We start from the raw sequence: 25,585 nt of genomic DNA on the forward strand, positions 1-25,585 counted from the left end.
ACTGGAAAATCCCTGCACTGCCCTTTTAATTAATTTGAAAGGAGACGACTGGTATAAGAAATATGGTGGAAATTCCCACGAGCCCATCCCTGCACCAATCCAATGCTTTTAGATTTGTGGGAAGTAGTGAACGAATGCACACTTCAGTAGAACGTAGACTCGCCTCCAGACGTTCTAAGTTCGGTAAAAAATGTCAAGCAACACGACTATGGAGGACCAAATGAATGCACACACAGCGGAAGGTGGCTTTGGATAACAGGGTCGACTATATGGCACATATCACTGGGCCTATTAGGCTGGGTTCCTGTACAGCACTTCGAGATATTAGCTGATGTACGAAGGGCTATATAAAATAAACTTGATTTGATTTGACTTGATTACAATGGAGGATCAGAAGGCTGGAGAGCTGAGGGATGGATGGATGGAGTCAGTACTGCTGTCCAGGTGGTCTGCCTGGGGATTTCAGCTCTTCAGAGACATCAAACACACAGACAGACTGACCCAGCCCTCTGCCTCTAACTAAACTGACTGCTGTAAAATCCCCCATTAAAGGCCTCAGAGGTCACATCCCAAATGGCACCCTATTCCCTACATAGTGCACTACTTTAGACCAAAGCCCTATGGGCCCTGGTCAAAAGTAGTGCACTATATAGGGATTAGGGTACTATTTGGGACACAGTCAGAGCACCCTACTAGTGGGAGGCCTGGCATCAAACAGCTCTCTTGATGAAACCATAAAACCATCAACGACCCCAGCTATGAGCAGATGAGATGGGTCGGTACCCATAATACCCATAACAAATCAAATGTTATTATACAGATTATATAACATACACATACCGTGAGACATTACAACTTAATTAAACCTAGGCGAATGACAAATCTGGCACGTTCAACTCTTACAATCAAATCAAATGTTATTTGTCACATGCGCCCGAATACAACAGGTGTAAGACCTTACAGTGAAATGCATACTAACAAGCTTTTAACCAACAATGCAGTTTAAAAAAAATGCAAAAAAAATAAGAATAAGAAATAAAAGTCACAATCAATATTTGGGTCAATACGTCCACGAACTAACTTTTAGAAACCTGTAAGAGGACACGCAGGTAGCCAGGTATTAAAGCCAAACAGTAGCAGCCATAGCAGAGATCCATACTGTAAGAGGACACGCAGGTAGCCAGGTATTAAAGCCAAACAGTAGCAGCCATAGCAGAGATCCATACTGTAAGAGGACACGCAGGTAGCCAGGTGTTAAAGCCAAACAGTAGCAGCCATATTCATACTGTATGTGTAACCATGGCAGAGTACGGCGTTGATCTCCATGTCATTTAGTCCCAGGCTGTGTTCCAATGCCTCTGATTTATGCAGCGTTACAACTAACAGATTGTCACTTATGAGTGGGAGGCCGTAGCAACAGTTTGGCAACGGTCATGTGGGTATTTGTTAATGATTAACTAAAGATTATATAAACATTTCTGGTGGAACTGAATCTGATATATATAAATATATATTTGTATTCCGTTTGTTTTTAAGGATTCTTTCAGTGGACATTTCCACCAACTTCCGAGTCATTTTAGAGGATGTTTACACATACCACCTAACTCACCTGAGAACTAGGCTGAAACCCACAATGGAAACGTGTTCCTGTAATAATTTAAAATGGCATCAGTCATGCTGTTTCCACAGTATGTGACAACAACTTAAAGAGCAGAGAAAAGAATAGAGACACTGTCTCTCAGTGTTTCAATGTTATTAGAGTAGACCGGTATGACAGAAACACAACAGTCTACTGACTGCATCACTACTACTGTTGATGTAAAAGAGGAAGTTACTGTAGTCGCTGTAAGGAGGGTTCCCTTCAGGATTATGTGTTCCTTTCTTAATAAACGTTAGGTGATGTGTGTGTGTGTGTGTGTGTGTGTGTGTGTGTGTGTGTGTGTGTGTGTGTGTGTGTGTGTGTGTGTGTGTGTGTGTGTGTGTGTGTGTGTGAAGCCTCAGTATTTGACAACAAAAAAAAGATTTGTGTTTATTCTGCAGGGCGTTATAGGGTGACCTTTTGACGCATTTCTCTCTGTCACCTCGTGAACGGCTCATTTTGGGGAAGTTGTCTCTAACAGACGCCCCCGAGTGCAGACACCACCGAGTGCAGACACCACCGAGGGCAGAGCATAAAGATAAAGAGTTCAAAGATAACAAGCCACATGTAGAACTATCCACATAGAAGAATAGCTCCCTGGCACTGCTTACAAATTAATACCACCTGCATTCATTTACACAGAAGGCAAGTGTAGCCTATCATATCAGACACAATGTGTATCTGTGTTTCAATCATTTAACACGCACGCACGCACGCACACACACACACACACACACACACACACACACACACACACACACACACACACACACACACACACACACACACACACACACACACACACACACACACACACACACACACACACACACACTATATAAAGAGTTCAATGAAAATAGAACAAGGTTATTTTCATACAAGTTCTCTACTGGTTCTTATCCGATACAGATCTCAACATGGACATATGCAAACCACTTTATGAGGCCCAGATAGGAGGGACACCATGCAAAACACATCAAAGGAAACAACTGTGCTTTCTCTACCAAAACAGAGAGGTGAGAAGTACACCACTACCAGTGTAATAACCTAGCATTATTATTATCATCCCCTGACTACTAACAGAGAGGTGAGAACTACACTACCACCAGTGTAATAACCTAGCATTATTATGGCACCTCATCCCCTGACTACTAACAGAGAGGTGAGAACTACACTACCACCAGTGTAATAACCTAGCATTATTATGGCACATCATCCCCTGACTACTAACACACCGTTGGGCCAGAAGCAAGCACTTCTGGGACAGATTCTCACAGCAGTCACTCACTATCTATGGAATCTGGATTCACTTCAAATTGGTCCTACGGGAAATACAAACATAACCTACAACTCAACTCCATTAGCCTATTGGGGCAGCAGGTAGCCTAGTGGTTAGAGCGTTGGGCCAGTAACCGAAAGGTTGCAAGACTGAGTCCCGAGCTGACAAGGTAAACATCTGTCGTTCTGCCCCTGAACAAGGCAGCTGTTCCTAGGCCGTCATTGTAAATAAGAATTTGTTCTTAACTGACTTGCCTAGTTAAATGTTAAATTTTTTTTTTTTTTAAATTGGCTTATTGACATAAATAATAATGCAGTTCATTGTTCCTTTTTAGGATTGGTTTAGGAAAATTAAACATGGTATGAGTAGGGGCGGGAACCATCTTTAACCAACAAGTTATGCAAATTCAGCCTGAAACAAATTGAGTCATGACGGAGAGAGTTGAAAATACAATACACACCTATGTCAGAAGAGTCATGTGGTCGAGAAATATTGCAGCATGTTGGTGTTTAGGCCCTATGAAGCCGGTACTATTTATAATAGTCAATGACGCATCCCTCAGAATAAACATGATCGACTTAGTTTACATTAAAATACAAAATACGAAATATGTAAAAGCAATTTGATCAAAACGTTCGTCCGTACAACGAGTAATGTGCTTGTTTCAAAAACAATCACAGTTAGAAAATTCTAATTTTTATTAATATTAGTCTCCCCTTCACCAAAGACCAAGAGCTACAATGTCTATCAACAAAGATGATTTAAACACAGAATAGGCGACCTACCTGTCCTGCGTTTTGATGAAGAAGCGCATCGAATATAACCGAGATGTATCGTTCGTCTGCACACTGTTCTAATCTCACAATTCACTCGTTTGGAATAATCTATTCAATCGTTAGAATAAACCCCTTCGCCAAAACATAGTCCACGGAGAATATAAACAAGGTGAAGGTAAAATACTCACCAGGTGTAATCTCATCATTGCTGGCTGTGGTCTCATTGTGCTAGCGCTCATCTCCGTCTCCTCTGTAGTAGAAATCCGTTAGGACGAGACGAGGTTGTTTCCATACTTATACTTAGGAAGTGTGCCCACCCACTTTGGTGGCATTACGACTAGCGGGCTTCTTCGCTTTGCTTTCTTACAAGGTTTCTCCTTAAAATAAATGCATACTTGTTATGATTGCGTCATCACTTACGTAGACTATAGAGGCAGTTTTTTTAATCCACTTATGGTTTAGCACTGGAAAAAAAAATATATATTTACAATTTGATGTATCATGCCGTTAACTCATATGAACAATAGCCTATTAAGTTATTTAAAAAATTGTTATTAAAATAATGAAATGAACAAAGGAGGGCATTGATCATTCTTGCCTAATTCCTATAATGCCGAATATTTAGGTTATTATTGTCTCCTTCCTGGACAGGGAAGATGAGGTATTGGTCCAGAGAGAGGTGGGGTGACCAGGTATTGGTCCAGAGAGAGGTTGGGTGACCAGGTATTGGTCCAGAGAGAGGTTGGGTGACCAGGTATTGGGTCCAGAGAGAGGTTGGGTGACCAGGTATTGGTCCAGAGAGAGGTTGGGTGATGAGGTATTGGTCCAGAGAGAGGTTGGGTGATGAGGTATTGGTCCAGAGAGAGGTTGGGTGACCAGGTATTGGGTCCAGAGAGAGGTTGGGTGACCAGGTATTGGTCCAGAGAGAGGTTGGGTGACCAGGTATTGGTCCAGAGAGAGGTTGGGTGACCAGGTATTGGGTCCAGAGAGAGGTTGGGTGATGAGGTATTGGTCCAGAGAGAGGTTGGGTGATGAGGTATTGATCCAGAGAGAGGTTGGGTGACCAGGTATTGGTCCAGAGAGAGGTTGGGTGATGAGGTATTGGGTCCAGAGAGAGGTTGGGTGATGAGGTATTGGTCCAGAGAGAGGTTGGGTGACCAGGTATTGGTCCAGAGAGAGGTTGGGTGACCAGGTATTGGTCCAGAGAGAGGTTGGGTGACCAGGTATTGGGTCCAGAGAGAGGTTGGGTGACCAGGTATTGGTCCAGAGAGAGGTTGGGTGATGAGGTATTGGTCCAGAGAGAGGTTGGGTGATGAGGTATTGGTCCAGAGAGAGGTTGGGTGACCAGGTATTGGGTCCAGAGAGAGGTTGGGTGACCAGGTATTGGTCCAGAGAGAGGTTGGGTGACCAGGTATTGGTCCAGAGAGAGGTTGGGTGACCAGGTATTGGGTCCAGAGAGAGGTTGGGTGATGAGGTATTGGTCCAGAGAGAGGTTGGGTGATGAGGTATTGGTCCAGAGAGAGGTTGGGTGACCAGGTATTGGTCCAGAGAGAGGTTGGGTGACCAGGTATTGGTCCAGAGAGAGGTTGGGTGACCAGGTATTGGTCCAGAGAGAGGTTGGGTGACCAGGTATTGGTCCAGAGAGAGGTTAGGTGACCAGGTATTGGTCCAGAGAGAGGTTGGGTGACCAGGTATTGGTCCAGAGAGAGGTTGGGTGACCAGGTATTGGTCCAGAGAGAGGTTGGGTGATGAGGTATTGGTCCAGAGAGAGGTTGGGTGACCAGGTATTGGTCCAGAGAGAGGTTGGGTGACCAGGTATTGGTCCAGAGAGAGGTTGGGTGACCAGGTATTGGTCCAGAGAGAGGTTGGGTGACCAGGTATTGGTCCAGAGAGAGGTTGGGAACTGTCATATACCTTACAGTGAGTGTCTTCAGAAAGTATTCATACCCCTTAACTTGTTCCACATTTTGTTGTGTTACAGCCTGAATTCAAAATGGATTTATGTATAATAATATCTCATATTGACAAAGTGAAAAGATGGGGTTTTAGATTTTTTCTTCTCCAGATGTATTGAAAAGGGAATACAGAAATATCTCATTTACACACACTACCATTCAAAAGTTTGGGGTCACTTAGAAATGTCCTTGTTTTTGAAAGAAAAGCACATTTTTTGTACATTAAAATAACATCGAATTATTACAGTGTAGACATTGTTAATGTTGTAAATGACTATTGCAGCTGGAAACGGCAGATTTTTTATGGAATATCTACATAGGCGTACAGAGGTCCATTATCAGCAACCATCACTCCTGTGTTCCAATGGCCCATTGTGTTAGCTAATCCAAGTTTATAATTTTAAAAGGCTAATTGATCATTAGAAAACCCTTTTGCGATTATATTAGCACAGCTGAAAACTGTTGTTTCTGATTAAAGAAGCAATAAAACTGACTTTCTTTAGACTAGTTGAGTATCTGGAGCATCAGCATTTGTGGCTCAAAATGGCCAGAAACAAAGACCTTTCTGGTGAAACTCGTCAGTCTATTCTTGTTCTGAGAAATGAAGGCTATTCCATGCGAGAAATTGCCAAGAAACTGAAGATCTCATACAACGATGTGTGCTACTCCCGTCACAGAACAGCGCAAATTGGCTTTAATCAGAATAGAAAGAGGAGTGGGAGGCCCCGGTGCACAACTGAGCAAGAGGACAAGTACATTAGAGTGTCTAGTTTGAGAAACAGACGCCTCACAAGTCCTCAATTGGCAGCTTCATTAAATAGTACCCACAAAACACAAGTCTCAACGTCAACAGTGAAGAGGCGACTCCGGGATGCTGTCCTTCTAGGCCAAGTTGCAAAGAAAAAGCCATATCTCAGACTGGCCAATAAAAATAAAAGATTAAGATGGGCAAAAGAACAGAGACACTGGACAACGGAACTCTGCCTAGAAGGCCAGCATCCCGGAGTCGCCTCTTCACTGTTGACATTGAGACTGGTGTTTTGTGGGTACTTTTTAATGAAGCTGCCAGTCTCCCAGTGTCTATTGGAAAGCAGACTGAATCAGGTTTTCCTCTAAGATTTTGCCTGTGCTTAGCTCTATTCCGTTTCTTTTCATCCTAAAAAACTCCCTAGTCCTTGCCTATGACAAGCATACCCATAACATGATCCAGCCACCACCATGCTTGATAATATGAAGAGTGGTACTGTGTTTTGTTGGATGTGCACCAAACCTAACGCTTTGTATTCAGGACATAAAGTATATTTCTTTGCCACATTTTTAGCAGTTTTATTTTGGTGCCTACTGCAAACAGGATGCATGTTTTGGAATATGTTTTATTCTGTACAGGCTTCCTTCTTTTCACTCTGTCATGTAGGTTAGTATTGGGGCGTAACGACAATGTTGTTGATCCATCTTCAGTTTTCTCCTATCACAGCCATTAAACTCTGTAACTGTTTTAAAGTCACCACTGGCCTCATGGTGAAATCCCTGAGTGGTGTCCTTCCTCTCCAACAAGTGAGTTAGCCAGGACACCTGTATCTTTGTAGTGAATGGATGTATTGATGCACCATCCAAAGTGTAATTAATAACTTCACCATGCTCAAAGGGATATTCAATGTCTGCTTTTTTACCCATCTACCAATAGGTGCCCTTCTTTGCGAAGCATCGAAAAACCTCCCTGGTCTTTGTGGTTGAATCTATTTGTAAATTCACTGCTCGACTGAGGGATCTTACAGATAATTGTATTTGTGGGGTACAGAGATGAGGCAGTCATTCATAAATCATGTTAAACACTATTATTGCACACAGAGTGAGTCCATGCAACTTATTATGTGACTTGTTAAGCACATTTTCACTACTGAACTTATTTAGGCGTTGCCATAACAAAGGAGTTAAATACGTATTGACTCAAGACATTTCAGCTTTTCATTGTTTATTATAAAAATGTAAAAAAGTATAAAAACATGATTCCACTTTGACGTTATGGTGTATGGTGTGTGGTCCAGTAAAACAACATTTCAATTCAATCCATTTTAAATTCAGGCTGTAACACAACAACATGTGTAACAAGTCAAGGGGTGTGAGTCCTTTAAGGCACTGTACTGTATGTCTGGAATTTGTAATCAAATTCAAATTAATTATGGCTAAACCTCCTCCCACCCTAGAATTATTGACTATGCAAATACTATGTACAGGTATTAGGAAACGTAGGACTGGGATTTATGAGGTGTAAAGTATAATTGTCAATGTGATTGTTTATTATTAATTCCAGTCCTGAGTTCCTCCTAAAGATATTAACATATTCCTAAAGATATTAACATATTCCTAAAGATATTAACATATTCCGATAGATATTAACATATTCCTAAAGATATTAACATATTCCTAAAGATATTAACATATTTCTGCACCCCAATAGTTCCTCCCTATGTCCATACTACACCTTTATCCGATTGACATTTAGTGTGCTGTGGAGTTCAAATATTTATTGACCTACTCTTATAACTCAACCAATTTAGATCAAAAGTTATTTTTTTAACTAGGCAAGTCAGCGGAAGCTGAATAGCCCCATAACATTACAGATCCACCACCATATTTTACAGGTATGACCTTAACAAGGACCCCAGGACCAGCGGAAGCTAAATAGCCCCATAACATCATTAATCCACCACCATATTTTACAGGTATGACCTTAACAAGGACCCCAGGACCAGCGGAAGCTAAATAGCCCCATAACATCACAGATCCACCACCATATTTTACAGGTATGACCTTAACAAGGACCCCAGGACCAGCGGAAGCTAAATAGCCCCATAACATCACAGATCCACCACCATATTTTACAGGTATGTTGTTATTATCTGCCTATGAGTCTTTGTTTAGATGCCAAACCGCCGGCAGGCGTGGCCAAAGACCTCTATTTTCATGTCATCCAACAACTGTAAAGCCTGGAGCTTGATAAACGGCACTTGGACTTGGACTGGAACCTTTGAACAAATGACATGAAAATTGAGTTCTGAAAATAGCGCAGGCGAAGGATATCAAAGATCTGGAAAGATGCTGAATGGAGGAATGGTCTAAGATCCCTCCCAATGTATTCTCCAATCTCATCAAACATTTTAGAAAAGGCTGTGTTGTTATCTTTGCAAAGTGAGGCAATGAAAGGTATTAAAATTATTATAAAATAATGTAATTTTACCACATTTGTGGAGCATACAATATAGCTTGGTACTATTTATTGTATAGTTATTATTGCTAATCTGTATCAAGGGTGTCATTAAATATGGACCTGACTGTATATGGCTCCAGGGGCGCTGTGTGTGTGTGTGTGTGTGTGTGTGTGTGTGTGTGTGTGTGTGTGTGTGTGTGTGTGTGTGTGTGTGTGTGTGTGTGTGTGTGTGTGTGTGTGTGTGTGTGTGTGTGTGTGTGTGTGTGTGTGTGTGTGTTGTGAGATCAGCACAGAAGACAACTGCCAGTCTCTCCAGAGCTGCACTAAGAGTTCTAAAGTTCTATTCGAAAAGTTCTATTCTAAAGTTCTATTCTTAAGTTCTATTCTAAAAGTTTGATTCTAAAGTTATATTCTAAAAGTTATATTCTAAAAGTTAATTTCTAAAAGTTCTATTCTAAAGTTCTATTCTAAAAGTTAATTTCAAAAGTTCTGTTCTAAAAGTTCTATTCTTAAGTTCTATTCTAAAAGTTCTATTCTTAAGTTCTATTCTAAAAGTTTGATTCTAAAGTTAATTTCTAAAAGTTCTATTCTAAAAGTTAATTTCTAAAAGTTCTATTCTAAAAGTTAATTTCTAAAAGTTCTATTCTAAAGTTCTATTCTAAAAGTTAATTTAAAAAGTTCTGTTCTAAAAGTTCTATTCTAAAGTTCTATTCTAAAAGTTCTATTCTTAAGTTCTATTCTAAAAGTTTGATTCTAAAGTTATATTCTAGAAGTTATATTCTAAAAGTTAATTTCTAAAAGTTCTATTCTAAAGTTCTATTCTAAAAGTTAATTTCAAAAGTTCTATTCTAAAAGTTCTATTCTAAAAGTTATATAATAAAGTTCTATTCTAAAAGTTCTATTCTAAAAGTTCTATTCTAAAAGTTCTATTCTAAAGTTCTATTCTAAAAGTTCTATTCTAAAAGTTCTATTCTAAAGTTCTATTCTAAAAGTTCTATTCTAAAGTTCTATTCTAAGTTCTATTCTAAAAGTTCTATTCTAAGTTCTATTCTAAAAGTTCTATTCTAAAAGTTCTATTCTAAAGTTCTATTCTAAAAGTTCTATTCTAAAAGTTCTATTCTAAAAGTTCATTTCAAAAGTTATATTCTAAAAGTTCTATTCTAAAAGTTCTATTCTGAATTTCTATTCTAAAAGTTCTATTCTAAAGTTCTATTCTAAAAGTTCTATTCTAAATTCTATTCTAAAAGTTATATTCTTAAGTTCTATTCTTAAGTTCTATTCTAAAGTTCTATTCTAAAAGTTCTATTCTAAAAGTTATATTCTAAAAGTTCTATTCTAAAAGTTCTATTCTAAAGTTCTATTCTAAAGTTCTATTCTAAAAGTTCTATTCTAAAGTTCTATTCTAAAGTTCTATTCTAAAAGTTGGTTCTTTGCTCCTCGGTCACAGGGATCCTCAGACGATCGTGACTCACCCACTGGGTGACGTACCAGACAGGTGACGTAGAAAACCTAGAACAATACGTACCAGAACTACAGTCTACGTAGTTAGACACTAGCCTCATCCTCGTAGGCAGGGAGGGAAACCTCGGCTGTGAAGTCACAACACCACAACGACAACACAACGATAGCTGGAGACATCCTACACACACACGACAGTCACACCACAACTCCAGCGTAACGATAGTTGGAGACATCCTACACACACACGACAGTCACACCACAACTCCAGCGTAACGATAGCTGGACATCCTACACACACACGGCATCAGTGACGCGTGGACGAGGCGTGGACGCCTGGTCGGCTGTCCTGTGGTGAGGTCTGGTGAGGTCTCTCTCCTGACACCAACGGACTCACAAAGGAGACGTGGTGAGAGGAGGTAAACTATCTACTACACAGCCCTGTCCCTCTGACAGGGTCAAAACCCTTACCCACACACCAATTACATATCACAATGCTGCACCCTTTGGTGGCTAGCCTAGCAGCACTGTTTTCACAGACTAGACTGCTGGCCTTCGCCCATAAATAACCTGCCAAATGGCACCATATTCCCTATATAGTGCACTACATTTCACCAGGTCCCATTAGGGCTCTTGTCAAAAGTAGTGCACTATAGAAGGAATATGATGCCATTTGGGACACATCCCAACAACTACAATGAGTTTGTGATTTATCTTTACTACTTTTGGAAGCGGCCGATGGCGGACCTTTAAATCTGAGATTTTAGTCATGTTTGCCTTTGTCTTGTGCAGAAAGTTAATGTCACATGCGTTCGTTGGTTAAATCTTTGTTTAGATTCTGCAGCACGCAGCAATCTCTGATTTAAATACAAAACAAGCGGAAAGATTAAAAGATTATGTTTCCTGCATAATGTAGCACAGAGGGTTAAGAAGCCAAATGGAACCCTCTTCCCTGTTTAGTGCACTATTTTTGTGATCTATTTTTGTAGTGTAGTATTTTTGTAATGTAGTGCACTACATAGGGAATAGGTTGGCATTTGGGGACACACAAAGGAATCTCATGCCATCTCATTTGCATCCTCTGCAGGCTGATATGAGAGGTTTCACTCTTTTCCCTTTGTTTAGCCATTCGTTCCCATGTGTTCCTATCAGCCTGCAAAGCTAACCAAACACAATTCATTTCCATAACAGATCTCATAAATGAATGGAAAAAAGGAACCTTAATTAACTGATAGCTGGCCTCTTGCCCTGAGCAACAGTTTGTTGTGTGAGAGAGAGTCTGGTACAACCTGAACAACAGTCTGTTATGAGAGAGAGAGTCTGGTACAACCTGGACAACAGTCTGTTATGAGAGAGAGAGTCTGGTACAACCTGGACAACAGTCTGTTATGAGAGAGAGAGTCTGGTACAACCTGGACAACAGTCTGTTATGAGAGAGAGAGTCTGGTACAACCTGGTTAACAGTCTGTTATGAGAGAGAGAGAGAGTCTGGTACAACCTGGACAACAGTCTGTTATGAGAGAGAGAGTCTGGTACAACCTGGTTAACAGTCTGTTATGAGAGAGAGAGAGAGTCTGGTACAACCTGAACAACAGTCTGTTATGAGAGAGAGAGTCTGGTACAACCTGGACAACAGTCTGTTATGAAAGAGAGAGTCTGGGACAACCTGGACAACAGTCTGTTATGAGAGAGAGAGTCTGGTACAACCTGGACAACAGTCTGTTATGAGAGAGAGAGTCTGGTACAACCTGGACAACAGTCTGTTATGAGAGAGAGAGTCTGGTACAACCTGAACAACAGTCTGTTATGAGAGAGAGAGTCTGGTACAACCTGGACAACAGTCTGTTATGAGAGAGAGAGTCTGGTACAACCTGAACAACAGTCTGTTATGAGAGAGAGAGTCTGGTACAACCTGGACAACAGTCTGTTATGAGAGAGAGAGTCTGGTACAACCTGGACAACAGTCTGTTATGAGAGAGAGAGTCTGGTACAACCTGGACAACAGTCTGTTATGAGAGAGAGAGTCTGGTACAACCTGGACAACAGTCTGTTATGAGAGAGAGAGTCTGGTACAACCTGGACAACAGTCTGTTATGAGAGAGAGAGTCTGGTACAACCTGGACAACAGTCTGTTATGAGAGAGAGAGTCTGGTACAACCTGGACAACAGTCTGTTATGAGAGAGAGAGTCTGGTACAACCTGGACAACAGTCTGTTATGAGAGAGAGAGTCTGGTACAACCTGAACAACAGTCTGTTATGAGAGAGAGAGTCTGGTACAACCTGGACAACAGTCTGTTATGAGAGAGAGAGTCTGGTACAACCTGGTTAACAGTCTGTTATGAGAGAGAGAGTCTGGTACAACCTGGACAACAGTCTGTTATGAGAGAGAGAGTCTGGTACAACCTGGTTAACAGTCTGTTATGAGAGAGAGAGTCTGGTACAACCTGAACAACAGTCTGTTATGAGAGAGAGAGTCTGGTACAACCTGGACAACAGTCTGTTATGAGAGAGAGAGAGAGTCTGGTACAACCTGGACAACAGTCTGTTATGAGAGAGAGTCTGGTACAACCTGGACAACAGTCTGTTATGAGAGAGAGAGTCTGGTACAACCTGGACAACAGTCTGTTATGAGAGAGAGAGAGAGAGTCTGGTACAACCTGGACAACAGTCTGTTATGAGAGAGAGAGTCTGGTACAACCTGAACAACAGTCTGTTATGAGAGAGAGAGTCTGGTACAACCTGGACAACAGTCTGTTATGAGAGAGAGAGTCTGGTACAACCTGGACAACAGTCTGTTATGAGAGAGAGAGTCTGGTACAACCTGGACAACAGTCTGTTATGAGAGAGAGAGTCTGGTACAACCTGGACAACAGTCTGTTATGAGAGAGAGAGTCTGGTACAACCTGGTTAACAGTCTGTTATGAGAGAGAGAGTCTGGTACAACCTGGTTAACAGTCTGTTATGAGAGAGAGAGTCTGGTACAACCTGGACAACAGTCTGTTATGAGAGAGAGAGTCTGGTACAACCTGGTTAACAGTCTGTTATGAGAGAGAGAGTCTGGTACAACCTGAACAACAGTCTGTTATGAGAGAGAGAGTCTGGGACAACCTGGACAACAGTCTGTTATGAGAGAGAGTCTGGTACAACCTGGACAACAGTCTGTTATGAGAGAGAGTCTGGTACAACCTGGACAACAGTCTGTTATGAGAGAGAGAGTCTGGTACAACCTGAACAACAGTCTGTTATGAGAGCGAGAGTCTGGTACAACCTGGACAACAGTCTGTTATGAGAGAGAGAGTCTGGTACAACCTGAACAACAGTCTGTTATGAGAGAGAGAGAGAGTCTGGTACAACCTGGACAACAGTCTGTTATGAGAGAGAGAGTCTGGTACAACCTGAACAACAGTCTGTTATGAGAGAGAGAGTCTGGTACAACCTGGTTAACAGTCTGTTATGAGAGAGAGTCTGGTACAACCTGGACAACAGTCTGTTATGAGAGAGAGAGTCTGGTACAACCTGGTTAACAGTCTGTTATGAGAGAGAGTCTGGTACAACCTGGACAACAGTCTGTTATGAGAGAGAGAGTCTGGTACAACCTGGACAACAGTCTGTTATGAGAGAGAGAGAGAGTCTGGTACAACCTGGACAACAGTCTGTTATGAGAGAGAGAGTCTGGTACAACCTGAACAACAGTCTGTTATGAGAGAGAGAGAGAGTCTGGTACAACCTGGACAACAGTCTGTTATGAGAGAGAGTCTGGTACAACCTGGACAACAGTCTGTTATGAGAGAGAGAGTCTGGTACAACCTGGTTAACAGTCTGTTATGAGAGAGAGTCTGGGCCAACCTGAACAACAGTCTGTTATGAGAGAGAGAGTCTGGTACAACCTGGACAACAGTCTGTTATGAGAGAAAGAGTCTGGTACAACCTGGACAACAGTCTGTTATGAGAGAGAGAGTCTGGTACAACCTGGACAACAGTCTGTTATGAGAGAGAGTCTGGTACAACCTGGACAACAGTCTGTTATGAGAGAGAGAGTCTGGTACAACCTGGTTAACAGTCTGTTATGAGAGAGAGTCTGGGCCAACCTGAACAACAGTCTGTTATGAGAGAGAGAGTCTGGTACAACCTGGACAACAGTCTGTTATGAGAGAAAGAGTCTGGTACAACCTGGACAACAGTCTGTTATGAGAGAGAGAGTCTGGTACAACCTGGACAACAGTCTGTTATGAGAGAGAGTCTGGTACAACCTGGACAACAGTCTGTTATGAGAGAGAGTCTGGTACAACCTGGACAACAGTCTGTTATGAGAGAGAGAGTCTGGTACAACCTGAACAACAGTCTGTTATGAGAGAGAGAGTCTGGTACAACCTGAACAACAGTCTGTTATGAGAGAGAGAGTCTGGTACAACCTGGACAACAGTCTGTTATGAGAGAGAGAGTCTGGTACAACCTGAACAACAGTCTGTTATGAGAGAGAGAGTCTGGTACAACCTGGACAAGAGTCTGTTATGAGAGAGAGAGTCTGGTACAACCTGGTTAACAGTCTGTTATGAGAGAGAGAGAGAGTCTGGTACAACCTGGTTAACAGTCTGTTATGAGAGAGAGAGTCTGGTACAACCTGGACAACAGTCTGTTATGAGAGAGAGAGTCTGGTACAACCTGGACAACAGTCTGTTATGAGAGAGAGAGTCTGGTACAACCTGGACAACAGTCTGTTATGAGAGAGAGAGTCTGGTACAACCTGGTTAACAGTCTGTTATGAGAGAGAGTCTGGGCCAACCTGGACAACAGTCTGTTATGAGAGAGAGAGTCTGGGACAACCTGGACAACAGTCTGTTATGAGAGAAAGAGTCTGGTACAACCTGGTTAACAGTCTGTTATGAGAGAGAGAGTCTGGTACAACCTGGTTAACAGTCTGTTATGAGAGAGAGAGTCTGGGACAACCTGAACAACAGTCTGTTATGAGAGAGAGAGTCTGGTACAACCTGGACAACAGTCTGTTATGAGAGAGAGAGAGAGTCTGGTCCAACCTGAACAACAGTCTGTTATGAGAGAGAGAGTCTGGTACAACCTGGACAACAGTCTGTTATGAGAGAGAGAGTCTGGTACAACCTGGACAACAGTCTGTTATGAGAGAGAGAGTCTGGGACAACCTGGACAACAGTCTGTTATGAGAGAGAGAGTTTGGGACAACCTGGACAACAGTCTGTTATGAGAGAGAGAGTCTGGTGCAACCTGGTTAACAGTCTGTTATGAGAGAGAGAGTCTGGTACAACCTGGACAACAGTCTGTTATGAGAGAGAGAGTCTGGGACAACCTGAACAACAGTCTGTTATGAGAGAGAGAGAGAGTCTGGTACAACCTGGACAACAGTCTGTTATGAGAGAGAGAGTCTGGTACAACCTGGACAACAGTCTGTTATGAGAGAGAGAGTCTGGTACAACCTGAACAACAGTCTGTTATGAGAGAGAGAGTCTGGTACAACCTGGTTAACAGTCTGTTATGAGAGAGAGAGTCTGGTACAACCTGGACAACAGTCTGTTATGAGAGAGAGAGTCTGGTACAACCTGGTTAACAGTCTGTTATGAGAGAGAGAGTCTGGTACAACCTGGTTAACAGTCTGTTATGAGAGAGAGAGTCTGGTACAACCTGGACAACAGTCTGTTATGAGAGAGAGAGTCTGGTACAACCTGGTTAACAGTCTGTTATGAGAGAGAGAGTCTGGTACAACCTGGACAACAGTCTGTTATGAGAGAGAGAGAGAGTCTGGTACAACCTGGACAACAGTCTGTTATGAGAGAGAGAGTCTGGTACAACCTGGACAACAGTCTGTTATGAGAGAGAGAGTCTGGTACAACCTGAACAACAGTCTGTTATGAGAGAGAGTCTGGTACAACCTGGACAACAGTCTGTTATGAGAGAGAGAGTCTGGTACAACCTGGACAACAGTCTGTTATGAGAGAGAGAGTCTGGTACAACCTGGACAACAGTCTGTTATGAGACAGAGAGTCTGGTACAACCTGGACAACAGTCTGTTATGAGAGAGAGAGTCTGGTACAACCTGGACAACAGTCTGTTATGAGAGAGAGAGTCTGGTACAACCTGGACAACAGTCTGTTATGAGAGAGAGTCTGGTACAACCTGGACAACAGTCTGTTATGAGAGAGAGAGAGAGTCTGGGACAACCTGGACAACAGTCTGTTATGAGAGAGAGAGTCTGGGACAACCTGGACAACAGTCTGTTATGAGAGAGAGAGTCTGGTACAACCTGGACAACAGTCTGTTATGAGAGAGAGAGAGAGTCTGGTACAACCTGAACAACAGTCTGTTATGAGAGAGAGAGAGAGTCTGGTACAACCTGGACAACAGTCTGTTATGAGAGAGAGAGAGAGAGTCTGGTACAACCTGGACAACAGTCTGTTATGAGAGAGAGAGAGAGTCTGGTACAACCTGGACAACAGTCTGTTATGAGAGAGAGAGTCTGGGACAACCTGGACAACAGTCTGTTATGAGAGAGAGAGTCTGGTACAACCTGGACAACAGTCTGTTATGAGAGAGAGAGAGAGTCTGGTACAACCTGGACAACAGTCTGTTATGAGAGAGAGTCTGGTACAACCTGGACAACAGTCTGTTATGAGAGCGAGAGAGTCTGGTACAACCTGGACAACAGTCTGTTATGAGAGAGAGAGTCTGGTACAACCTGGACAACAGTCTGTTATGAGAGAGAGAGTCTGGTACAACCTGAACAACAGTCTGTTATGAGAGAGAGAGAGTCTGGTACAACCTGGACAACAGTCTGTTATGAGAGAGAGAGTCTGGTACAACCTGAACAACAGTCTGTTATGAGAGCGAGAGAGAGTCTGGTACAACCTGGACACTATAAGCAGCATCCCTCACTGAGCAGTACGATACGTATTAAATCAAACTCGAAAACACTGGATAAATCTAATCTATAGATAAATATAATCTATAGATAACTATAATTTATAGATAAATATAATCTATAGATAAATATAATTTATCCCACAATCTAATAATAGAAATGCACAAAGATCAAACTACTTACGAGAGATCATAATGATAAAGATCATAATGACATATTACACAAAGATCATAATGACATATTACACAAACATCATAATGACATATTACACAAAGATCATAATGACATATTACACAAAGATCATAATGACATATTACACAAAGATCATAATGACATATTACACAAAGATCATAATGACATATTACACACAGATCATAATGACATATTACACAAAGATCATAATACCATATTACACAAAGATCATAATGACATATTACACAAAGATCATAATGACATATTACACAAAGATCATAATGACATATTACACAAAGATCATAATGACATATTACACAAAGATCATAATGACATATTACACAAAGATCATAATGACATATTACACAAAGATCATAATACCATATTACACAAAGATCATAATGACATATTACACAAAGATCATAATGACATATTTCACAAAGATCATAATGACATATTACACAAAGATCATAATGACATATTACACAAAGATCATAATGACATATTACACAAAGATCATAATACCATATTACACAAAGATCATAATGACATATTACACAAAGATCATAATGACATACTACACAAAGATCTATGTGTAAATGTGTTCATCTTTTCTTGTACTTACATGAGAGAGAAATCTGTCTTCAGACAGTGAGTGGATGGAGAGTCTGACAGTCATGTGCCAGATAGCTCAAGTTGAAGTCTCTCTGGCCAGTCAGTTGCATGCGTGGCAGATTCAGGCGGGGATGATATTGGCCAGGCCCAGGGCTACAGTAGGTTTGGTGGAGGACTGGAGGTATTACCAACCAACCCCTGGCCTGTGGCGGGGTGACCAGACCAGACCAGACCTCGGGCCGGCTGGACACAGCGTAGAGGATCCATGTGAGCTCTGTGACCTTCTCCTTCGCCAGAGCCTTGCGGTCTTCCTCAGAGTTCTCGTTTCGCCATGTTTTTCATCTCTCAGTTTCCATGCCCCTCCAACATAAATCAACTGGACAACACTTTTTGTCTGCATCCCAAATGGCACCCTATTCCCTATATAGTACCCTACTTTTGATCATGAGCCCTGGTCAAAACTAGTGTACTATATAGGGAATAGGGTGCAATTTGGGAGCTAAACCTATTTGTGCTTGACGTAACTTTTACATTTTTTATTTAACCTTTATTTAACTAGGCAAGTCAGTTAAGAACAAATTCTTATCTAAAATGACGGCCTAACCTGGCCAAACCTGAACGACGCTGGGCCAATTGTGCGCCACCCTTTGCGACTCCCAATCACAGCTGGATGTGATACAGCCTGGATACGAACCAGGGACTGTAGTGATGCCTCTTGCACTGAGATCCTGTGCATTAGACCGATTCGCCACTCGGGAGCGTAACGTCACAAAGGCAATTGAAATGAGGGACCAATATGGGGGCGTGTCTTCTGACGAGGCTTCCAGACGTCAACCTGCTGTGCCAGTTAAAGGGGCGTGTCTTCTGACGAGGCTTCCAGACGTCAACCTGCTGTGGCGTCTGCGCCAGTTAAAGGGGCGTGTCTTCTGATGAGGCTTCCAGACGTCAACCTGCTGTGGCGTCTGTACCAGTTAAAGCAGTGAGTCACATGACATCTTGGGAAGAAATAACACTGGAACTCCATCCGAAAAGTGAAACGGCAGCTGATGTTTTGGTCGCCTTTTCTCTTGCTGTGATGTTTTTGATATAACTGAGGGGAAACGGAGGACTTAGCAGTGATGCATTGAGGAGGAACAGGAAGTACCTGGTCATGTGCTGTTGGGCTGTTTGTTAGTTCAATTGTTTGTTTGGTTGTCAATGACTTTGTCAATGATTACATTTCAAATGGGATAAATGTTTGGGAATGAGTTGAAATGGGATTTATAAGCATGATTAATACCAAAAGTCTGGCCCAAGAGAGATAATGAAGTAACCAGAACATGTCCAGGTGGAACCAGGCGAGGTCAGCATGAACTATGGAGACCATCGTTATCCGTGAGCCAATGGAACAACATTCAGATTCCTAGACATAACTATACTGTCCTTTATTAACTCTCTAAACACCAAATGCTTTCAATTCATTATTATGTCCTCCAGTCTTATCAAAACCAGCTAACATCCTGCTCTGTCCTCCAGCCTTATCAAAACCAGCTAACATCCTGCTATGTCCTCCAGCCTTATCAAAACCAGCTCACATCCTGCTCTGTCCTCCAGCCTTATCAAAACCAGCTAACATCCTGCTATGTCCTCCAGCCTTATCAAAACCAGCTAACATCCTGCTCTGTCCTCCAGCCTTATCAAAACCAGCTAACATCCTGCTATGTCCTCCAGCCTTATCAAAACCAGCTAACATCCTGCTATGTCCTCCAGCCTTATCAAAACCAGCTAACATCCTGCTCTGTCCTCCAGCCTTATCAAAACCAGCTAACATCATGCTATGTCCTCCAGCCTTATCAAAACCAGCTAACATCCTGCTATGTCCTCCAGCCTTATCAAAACCAGCTAACATCCTGCTATGTCCTCCAGCCTTATCAAAACCAGCTAACATCCTGCTATGTCCTCCAGCCTTATCAAAACCAGCTAACATCCTGCTATGTCCTCCAGCCTTATCAAAACCAGCTAACATCCTGCTATGTCCTCCAGCCTTATCAAAACCAGCTAACATCCTGCTATGTCCTCCAGCCTTATCAAAACCAGCTAACATCCTGCTCTGTCCTCCAGACTTATCAAAACCAGCTAACATCCTGCTATGTCCTCCAGCCTTATCAAAACCAGCTAACATCCTGCTCTGTCCTCCAGACTTATCAAAACCAGCTCACACCCTGCTTCATATCTAATAGGCAGTGCTAGTTCTATACAATCAAAGTTTGTCAGATGAAGTAACGGGTGTGCTTGAAGGATCCAGCTTGTGGTTAAGTAAGACTATGCTATACTGGCTGACTGAATGTGTTGCCGTAGAGACAATCAGTTTATTGTTTTGCAAAAGAAATGATCCTCCTGAGTCATCAGCCATGATAAACACAGTGATATGCACCAGACCATGGATTATATGTCTAACACAGGACTGAATGAGCCGTTTAACAGACAATTCTTGCCGGGAATTCGCCAATATGTTTTTCAAACCAATTTTAAATGGAAGTAAGTGAGCTTCTCTCCAGGAGTAAAACTGATGTTTGAGGAAAGTAAACAAATGAAGACCACCGCATGTTGTTTGTTGGTTTAATTGGTTTCATGGGAAGCAAAATGAATGTATGTTTTGTGCATAATGTTTGCTATCCAAAACTAGAGTCTGGTTGAGCAGTTCCTTCACTGGGGCCACAATCTCCTGTGGAGTCGGACCAAAATAAAAAGCAACGTACTGTACGGGTACTGGAAGGTTTCACCCCTGGGCACTGCAGGCCTCACTAATGAAATAATTACTTTGAAGGCTAAATATAGTCATCAAAATGGAGCTTGTTGCTCCAGTCTCCAGGATGCCACACATTTGGAGGTGTGCAGTATTTTGGTTTCTCACTAAGAAACGCTGAGTCACTAAAATAAATTGGGATCTTTGAGTCATGATTATCTGGTATTTTAGTGAAGCTGGAGGCAGCGTACTACTCTTCATACGATAAAGGTGATTATCTGGTATTTTAGTGAAGCTGGAGGCAGTGTACTACTCTTCATACGATAAAGGTGATTATCTGGTATTTTAGTGAAGCTGGAGGCAGTGTACTACTCTTCATATGATAAAGGTGATTATCTGGTATTTTAGTGAAGCTGGAGGCAGCGTACTACTCTTCATACGATAAAGGTGATTATCTGGTATTTTAGTGAAGCTGGAGGCAGCGTACTACTCTTCATATGATAAAGGTGATTATCTGGTATTTTAGTGAAGCTGGAGGCAGCGTACTACTCTTCATACGATAAAGGTGATTATCTGGTATTTTAGTGAAGCTGGAGGCAGCGTACTACTCTTCATACGATAAAGGTGATTATCTGGTATTTTAGTGAAGCTGGTGGCAGTGTACTACTCTTCATACGATAAAGGCGAGGTCCAACATTTACAGACTGAACATTATCTACCTCTAAATCAGGCCTGATGGTGTATCCATTTCCACATGTGGGTCTTCCTGATTTTGTTTTTCTCAACACTATCTGTGTAAGCACGTTCCATACAGTACACCTCCACAGTTATCTGGTTACCTTGGAGAACATGACAAACAGTCCATGAGTAGCTGTCTAATAAATGACTGGGCTTTCCAGCAACGTCAACAGGGGGTCACTTATACCCCAAGGGCTTTCCTAAGACTAGCAAAGGGTACCTGAGGACTGCATCCTAAATGGCATGCTATTCTCCATGTAGTGCCATAGGGCTCTGGTCAACAGTAGTGGACCATACTGTACACGGAATAGGGTGCCATTTGGGACACAACCCTAGTCTATGTTTCAAGGTTCTTGAGAGTGAGGTCATCACAGTGCAATTAACAGCTTTAGATACAGCTAGGAGAGTGTCACGCCCTGACCTTAGAGATCCTTTTTATGTCTCTATTTTGGTTGGTCAGGGCGTGAGTTGGGGTGGGCATTCTATGTTGTCTAGTTCTATGTTGTCTAGTTCTATGTGTTTGGCCGGGTGTGGTTCTCAATCAGAGGCAGCTGTCTATCGTTGTCTCTGATTGAGAACCATACTTAGGTAGCCTGTTCCCACCTGTGTTTTGTGGGTAGTTGTTTCCTGTTTTGTGTTGTTTCACCTGACAGGACTGTTTCGTTTCTTACATTCTCTTTGTTGTTTTGTTTCGTGTTCTGTTATAATAAATTTAACATGGACACTTACCACGCTGCGTTTTGGTCCGATCCTGACTACTCTTCATCAGACGAAGAGGATCGTTACAGAGAGATATTACTGAGGGCTGTGTGGGAGGAGGGGGCTGGGTAACCGTACTTACATAACTAATGATATTCTCCCACAGTAAATTATCTGACTGTTTGTCTCAGTGTAGACTCATTCACTGTTATTACAAGTTTTGATTGACCTTCCTTTCTGCACCATTTTTGTTCCATGGCTATAGGATGTTTAGTATTCATGTTTCAGATTTCCTCTCATCACTCCAGCCAGACCTTTTTTTACAATGGTCAGACAGTTTCCTATCATTACACCACCCAGCCGTATTACAATGGTCAGACAGGCCCATCATAAAGACAAGCTTTTCATGGGAAAAGAGGTGTTAATAACGTCAAAGAATTCACAGCAGCAAACAAGCCGGGAACGGTCCTCAGTTTCATCATGACTCACTCAAATAAAACCTTCCTGGAAAATTACTTGACTTTCTACAATGAATGGGTATACAGTATTAGCATAAATGGCTATACAGTATTAGCATAAATGGCTATACAGTATTAGCATAAATGGCTATACAGTATTAGTAGAAATGGCTATACTGTATTAGCAGAAATGGCTATACAGTATTAGCACAAATGGCTATACAGTATTAACAGAAATGGCTATACAGTATTAGCATAAATGGCTATACTGTATTAGCATAAATGGCTATACTGTATTAGCACAAATGGCTATACAGTATTAGCAGAAATGGCTATACAGTATTAACAGAAATGGCTATACAGTATTGCTCGAACCCGGTGAGTTTTTTGTCTATTCAGTGTGCACTAACCACGTATATTGTGCCTTTAAACACCCTAAATCCTCGTATATTGTGCCTTTTATACACCCTAAACCCTCGTATATTGTACCTTTATACACCCTAAACCCTCGTATATTGTGCCTTTTATACACCCTAAACCCTCATATATTGTACCTTTATACACCGTAAACATTCAGGTGCAGATAGATCATTATTCATACATTTTGCAGGCCAGTCATCGTAAATAGACATGATGCCACCTCAGAGGAAATGTAATTAGCTGTAAATCTTCTTAAAGGTATTTTCTTTCAATTTTACATGTTTGTTTTTCTGATGACTCTCAGGCCCGGGCAAAATGTACTGCAATGAGCCATAGGATACACAGAATGCAGATTATTCCAGACTCCGGGTCAGACAGACAGACAGATGCTTTGACTACTGTAAAATGCCAAACAAGGAGAGCTAAATCAAATTGAATTCATTGCCAGTAAAAAGGGGCGTTGAAAACTATATTTATCTGCCGAGGTTTGGCGACTGGAAAGAGAACAGAAGAAACGGTTTAATCCTTCAGTAGAAATTGATAGGTGCAGAATGGAAATAAGTCTCTCATTCAGAAAGAGATCTCGTTCCGAAAGGGGAAAGAAAGAAATATCAGTCAATGTGCTCCTTCATTTTTTAACCATATTTGTTTAAGGGGTTGTCAAGAGAATTTCCTTAAGCTGCTCCCTCCAGAGGAGTATTCAGAGAGATCTCCCTGCCTGCGTCCCAAATGACCCCCCCCCCCCTCCCCCAATCCCTATATAGTGCACTACTTTTGACCAGGGCTCATAGGGCTCTGATCAAAAGTAGTGCACTATATAGGGAATAGGGGGTAATTTGGGACGCAGACCCTGGAACCACAGTGGTGGTACGTTGACGGTCAGTCTGCGGCGGCATTATGGACCAGTTCTTCTTTCTTGGAAGCACGAGATGACCACATGAATGACTTCAGGGAAGCCAAGTGTTCTGCCCGCCGTTTGAAAAGGGCTCCGATGACGATGACTCGTCTATAGGGGGATAACCTGGGCATCCCGGACACTGCAGACTAGCATGAATGACCTCCTCATCAAGTGAGGTTTTATGGAAACCAGTACGAGAGTTTCCTGGAAATCAGGGGGAATGTGTTGGTGTAAGAGTAGGGCGAGTGTTCTAAATTGCACCCTGTTTCATATAATAGTGAACTACTTTTGACCAAAACCCTATTGGCTCTGATCAAAAGTCATGCACTATGTATGGTGCCATTTGGGATTCACCACAGTTCTCTTGGGATTCACAGAGAGGAAAGGATCAGAAGCTAGGAACCTGGGCCAACTAAACAGGTGTTAGTTACTACAGTCTGGTTCTAGAACTATGGCCTTGGGTCGGTGGTATTGGTGGTAACTATGGCCTTGGATCGGTGGGTCGGTGGTATTGGTGGTAACTATGGCCTTGGGTCGGTGGTATTGGTGGTAACTATGGCCTTGGGTCGGTGGTATTGGTGGTAACTATGGCCTTGGGTCGGTGGGTCGGTGGTATTGGTGGTAACTATGGCCTTGGATCGGTGGGTCGGTGGTATTGGTGGTAACTATGGCCTTGGATCGGTGGGTCGGTGGTATTGGTGGTAACTATGGCCTTGGATCGGTGGGTCGGTGGTATTGGTGGTAACTATGGCCTTGGGTCGGTGGTATTGGTGGTAACTATGGCCTTGGATGGGTGGTATTGGTGGTATTGGTGGTAACTATGGCCTTGGGTCGGTGGTATTGGTGGTAACTATGGCCTTGGGTCAGTGGTATTGGTGGTAACTATGGCCTTGGGTCGGTGGGTCGGTGGTATTGGTGGTAACTATGGCCTTGGATCGGTGGGTCGGTGGTAACTATGGCCTTGGGTCAGTGGTATTGGTGGTAACTATGGCCTTGGATGGGTGGTATTGGTGGTATTGGTGGTAACTATGGCCTTGGGTCGGTGGGTCGGTGGTATTGGTGGTAACTATGGCCTTGGGTCGGTGGTATTGGTGGTAACTATGGCCTTGGGTCGGTGGTATTGGTGGTAACTATGGCCTTGGATCGGTGGGTCGGTGGTATTGGTGGTAACTATGGCCTTGGGTCAGTGGTATTGGTGGTAACTATGGCCTTGGATGGGTGGTATTGGTGGTATTGGTGGTAACTATGGCCTTGGGTCGGTGGGTCGGTGGTATTGGTGGTAACTATGGCCTTGGGTCGGTGGGTCGGTGGTATTGGTGGTAACTATGGCCTTGGGTCGGTGGTATTGGTGGTAACTATGGCCTTGGATCGGTGGGTCGGTGGTATTGGTGGTAACTATGGCCTTGGGTCGGTGGGTCGGTGGTATTGGTGGTAACTATGGCCTTGGATCGGTGGTATTGGTGGTAACTATGGCCTTGGATCGGTGGGTCGGTGGTATTGGTGGTAACAATGGCCTTGGGTCGGTGGTATTGGTGGTAACTATGGCCTTGGGTCGGTGGTATTGGTGGTAACTATGGCCTTGGATCGGTGGTATTGGTGGTAACTATGGCCTTGGATCGGTGGGTCGGTGGTATTGGT

The 25,585-nt window shown here is 42.5% G+C and overlaps 1 protein-coding gene across 2 annotated transcripts in view; it reads right to left on the reverse strand.

Moving 5' to 3' along the window:
- The window catches only part of LOC139572906 (tumor necrosis factor receptor superfamily member 11B-like), a 173,479-nt gene that overhangs the window by 45,170 nt on the left and 102,724 nt on the right, over positions 1-25,585 (reverse strand). Inside the window, exon 1 of one of the 2 annotated variants that reach the window (XM_071395766.1) lies at positions 3,883-4,061. The exons of the other annotated variant lie outside the window; for it this stretch is intronic. Coding sequence (XP_071251867.1) covers positions 3,883-3,933 — 51 coding nt within the window. The 5' untranslated portion in view covers positions 3,934-4,061. Of the gene's footprint in view, positions 1-3,882; positions 4,062-25,585 lie in introns of those variants that run through there. 2 annotated transcript variants of the gene reach the window in all.

This window comes from Salvelinus alpinus, chromosome 4 (genome assembly GCF_045679555.1).
Source record: "Salvelinus alpinus chromosome 4, SLU_Salpinus.1, whole genome shotgun sequence".
In the NCBI taxonomy this organism is placed as follows: Eukaryota; Metazoa; Chordata; class Actinopteri; order Salmoniformes; family Salmonidae; genus Salvelinus; species Salvelinus alpinus.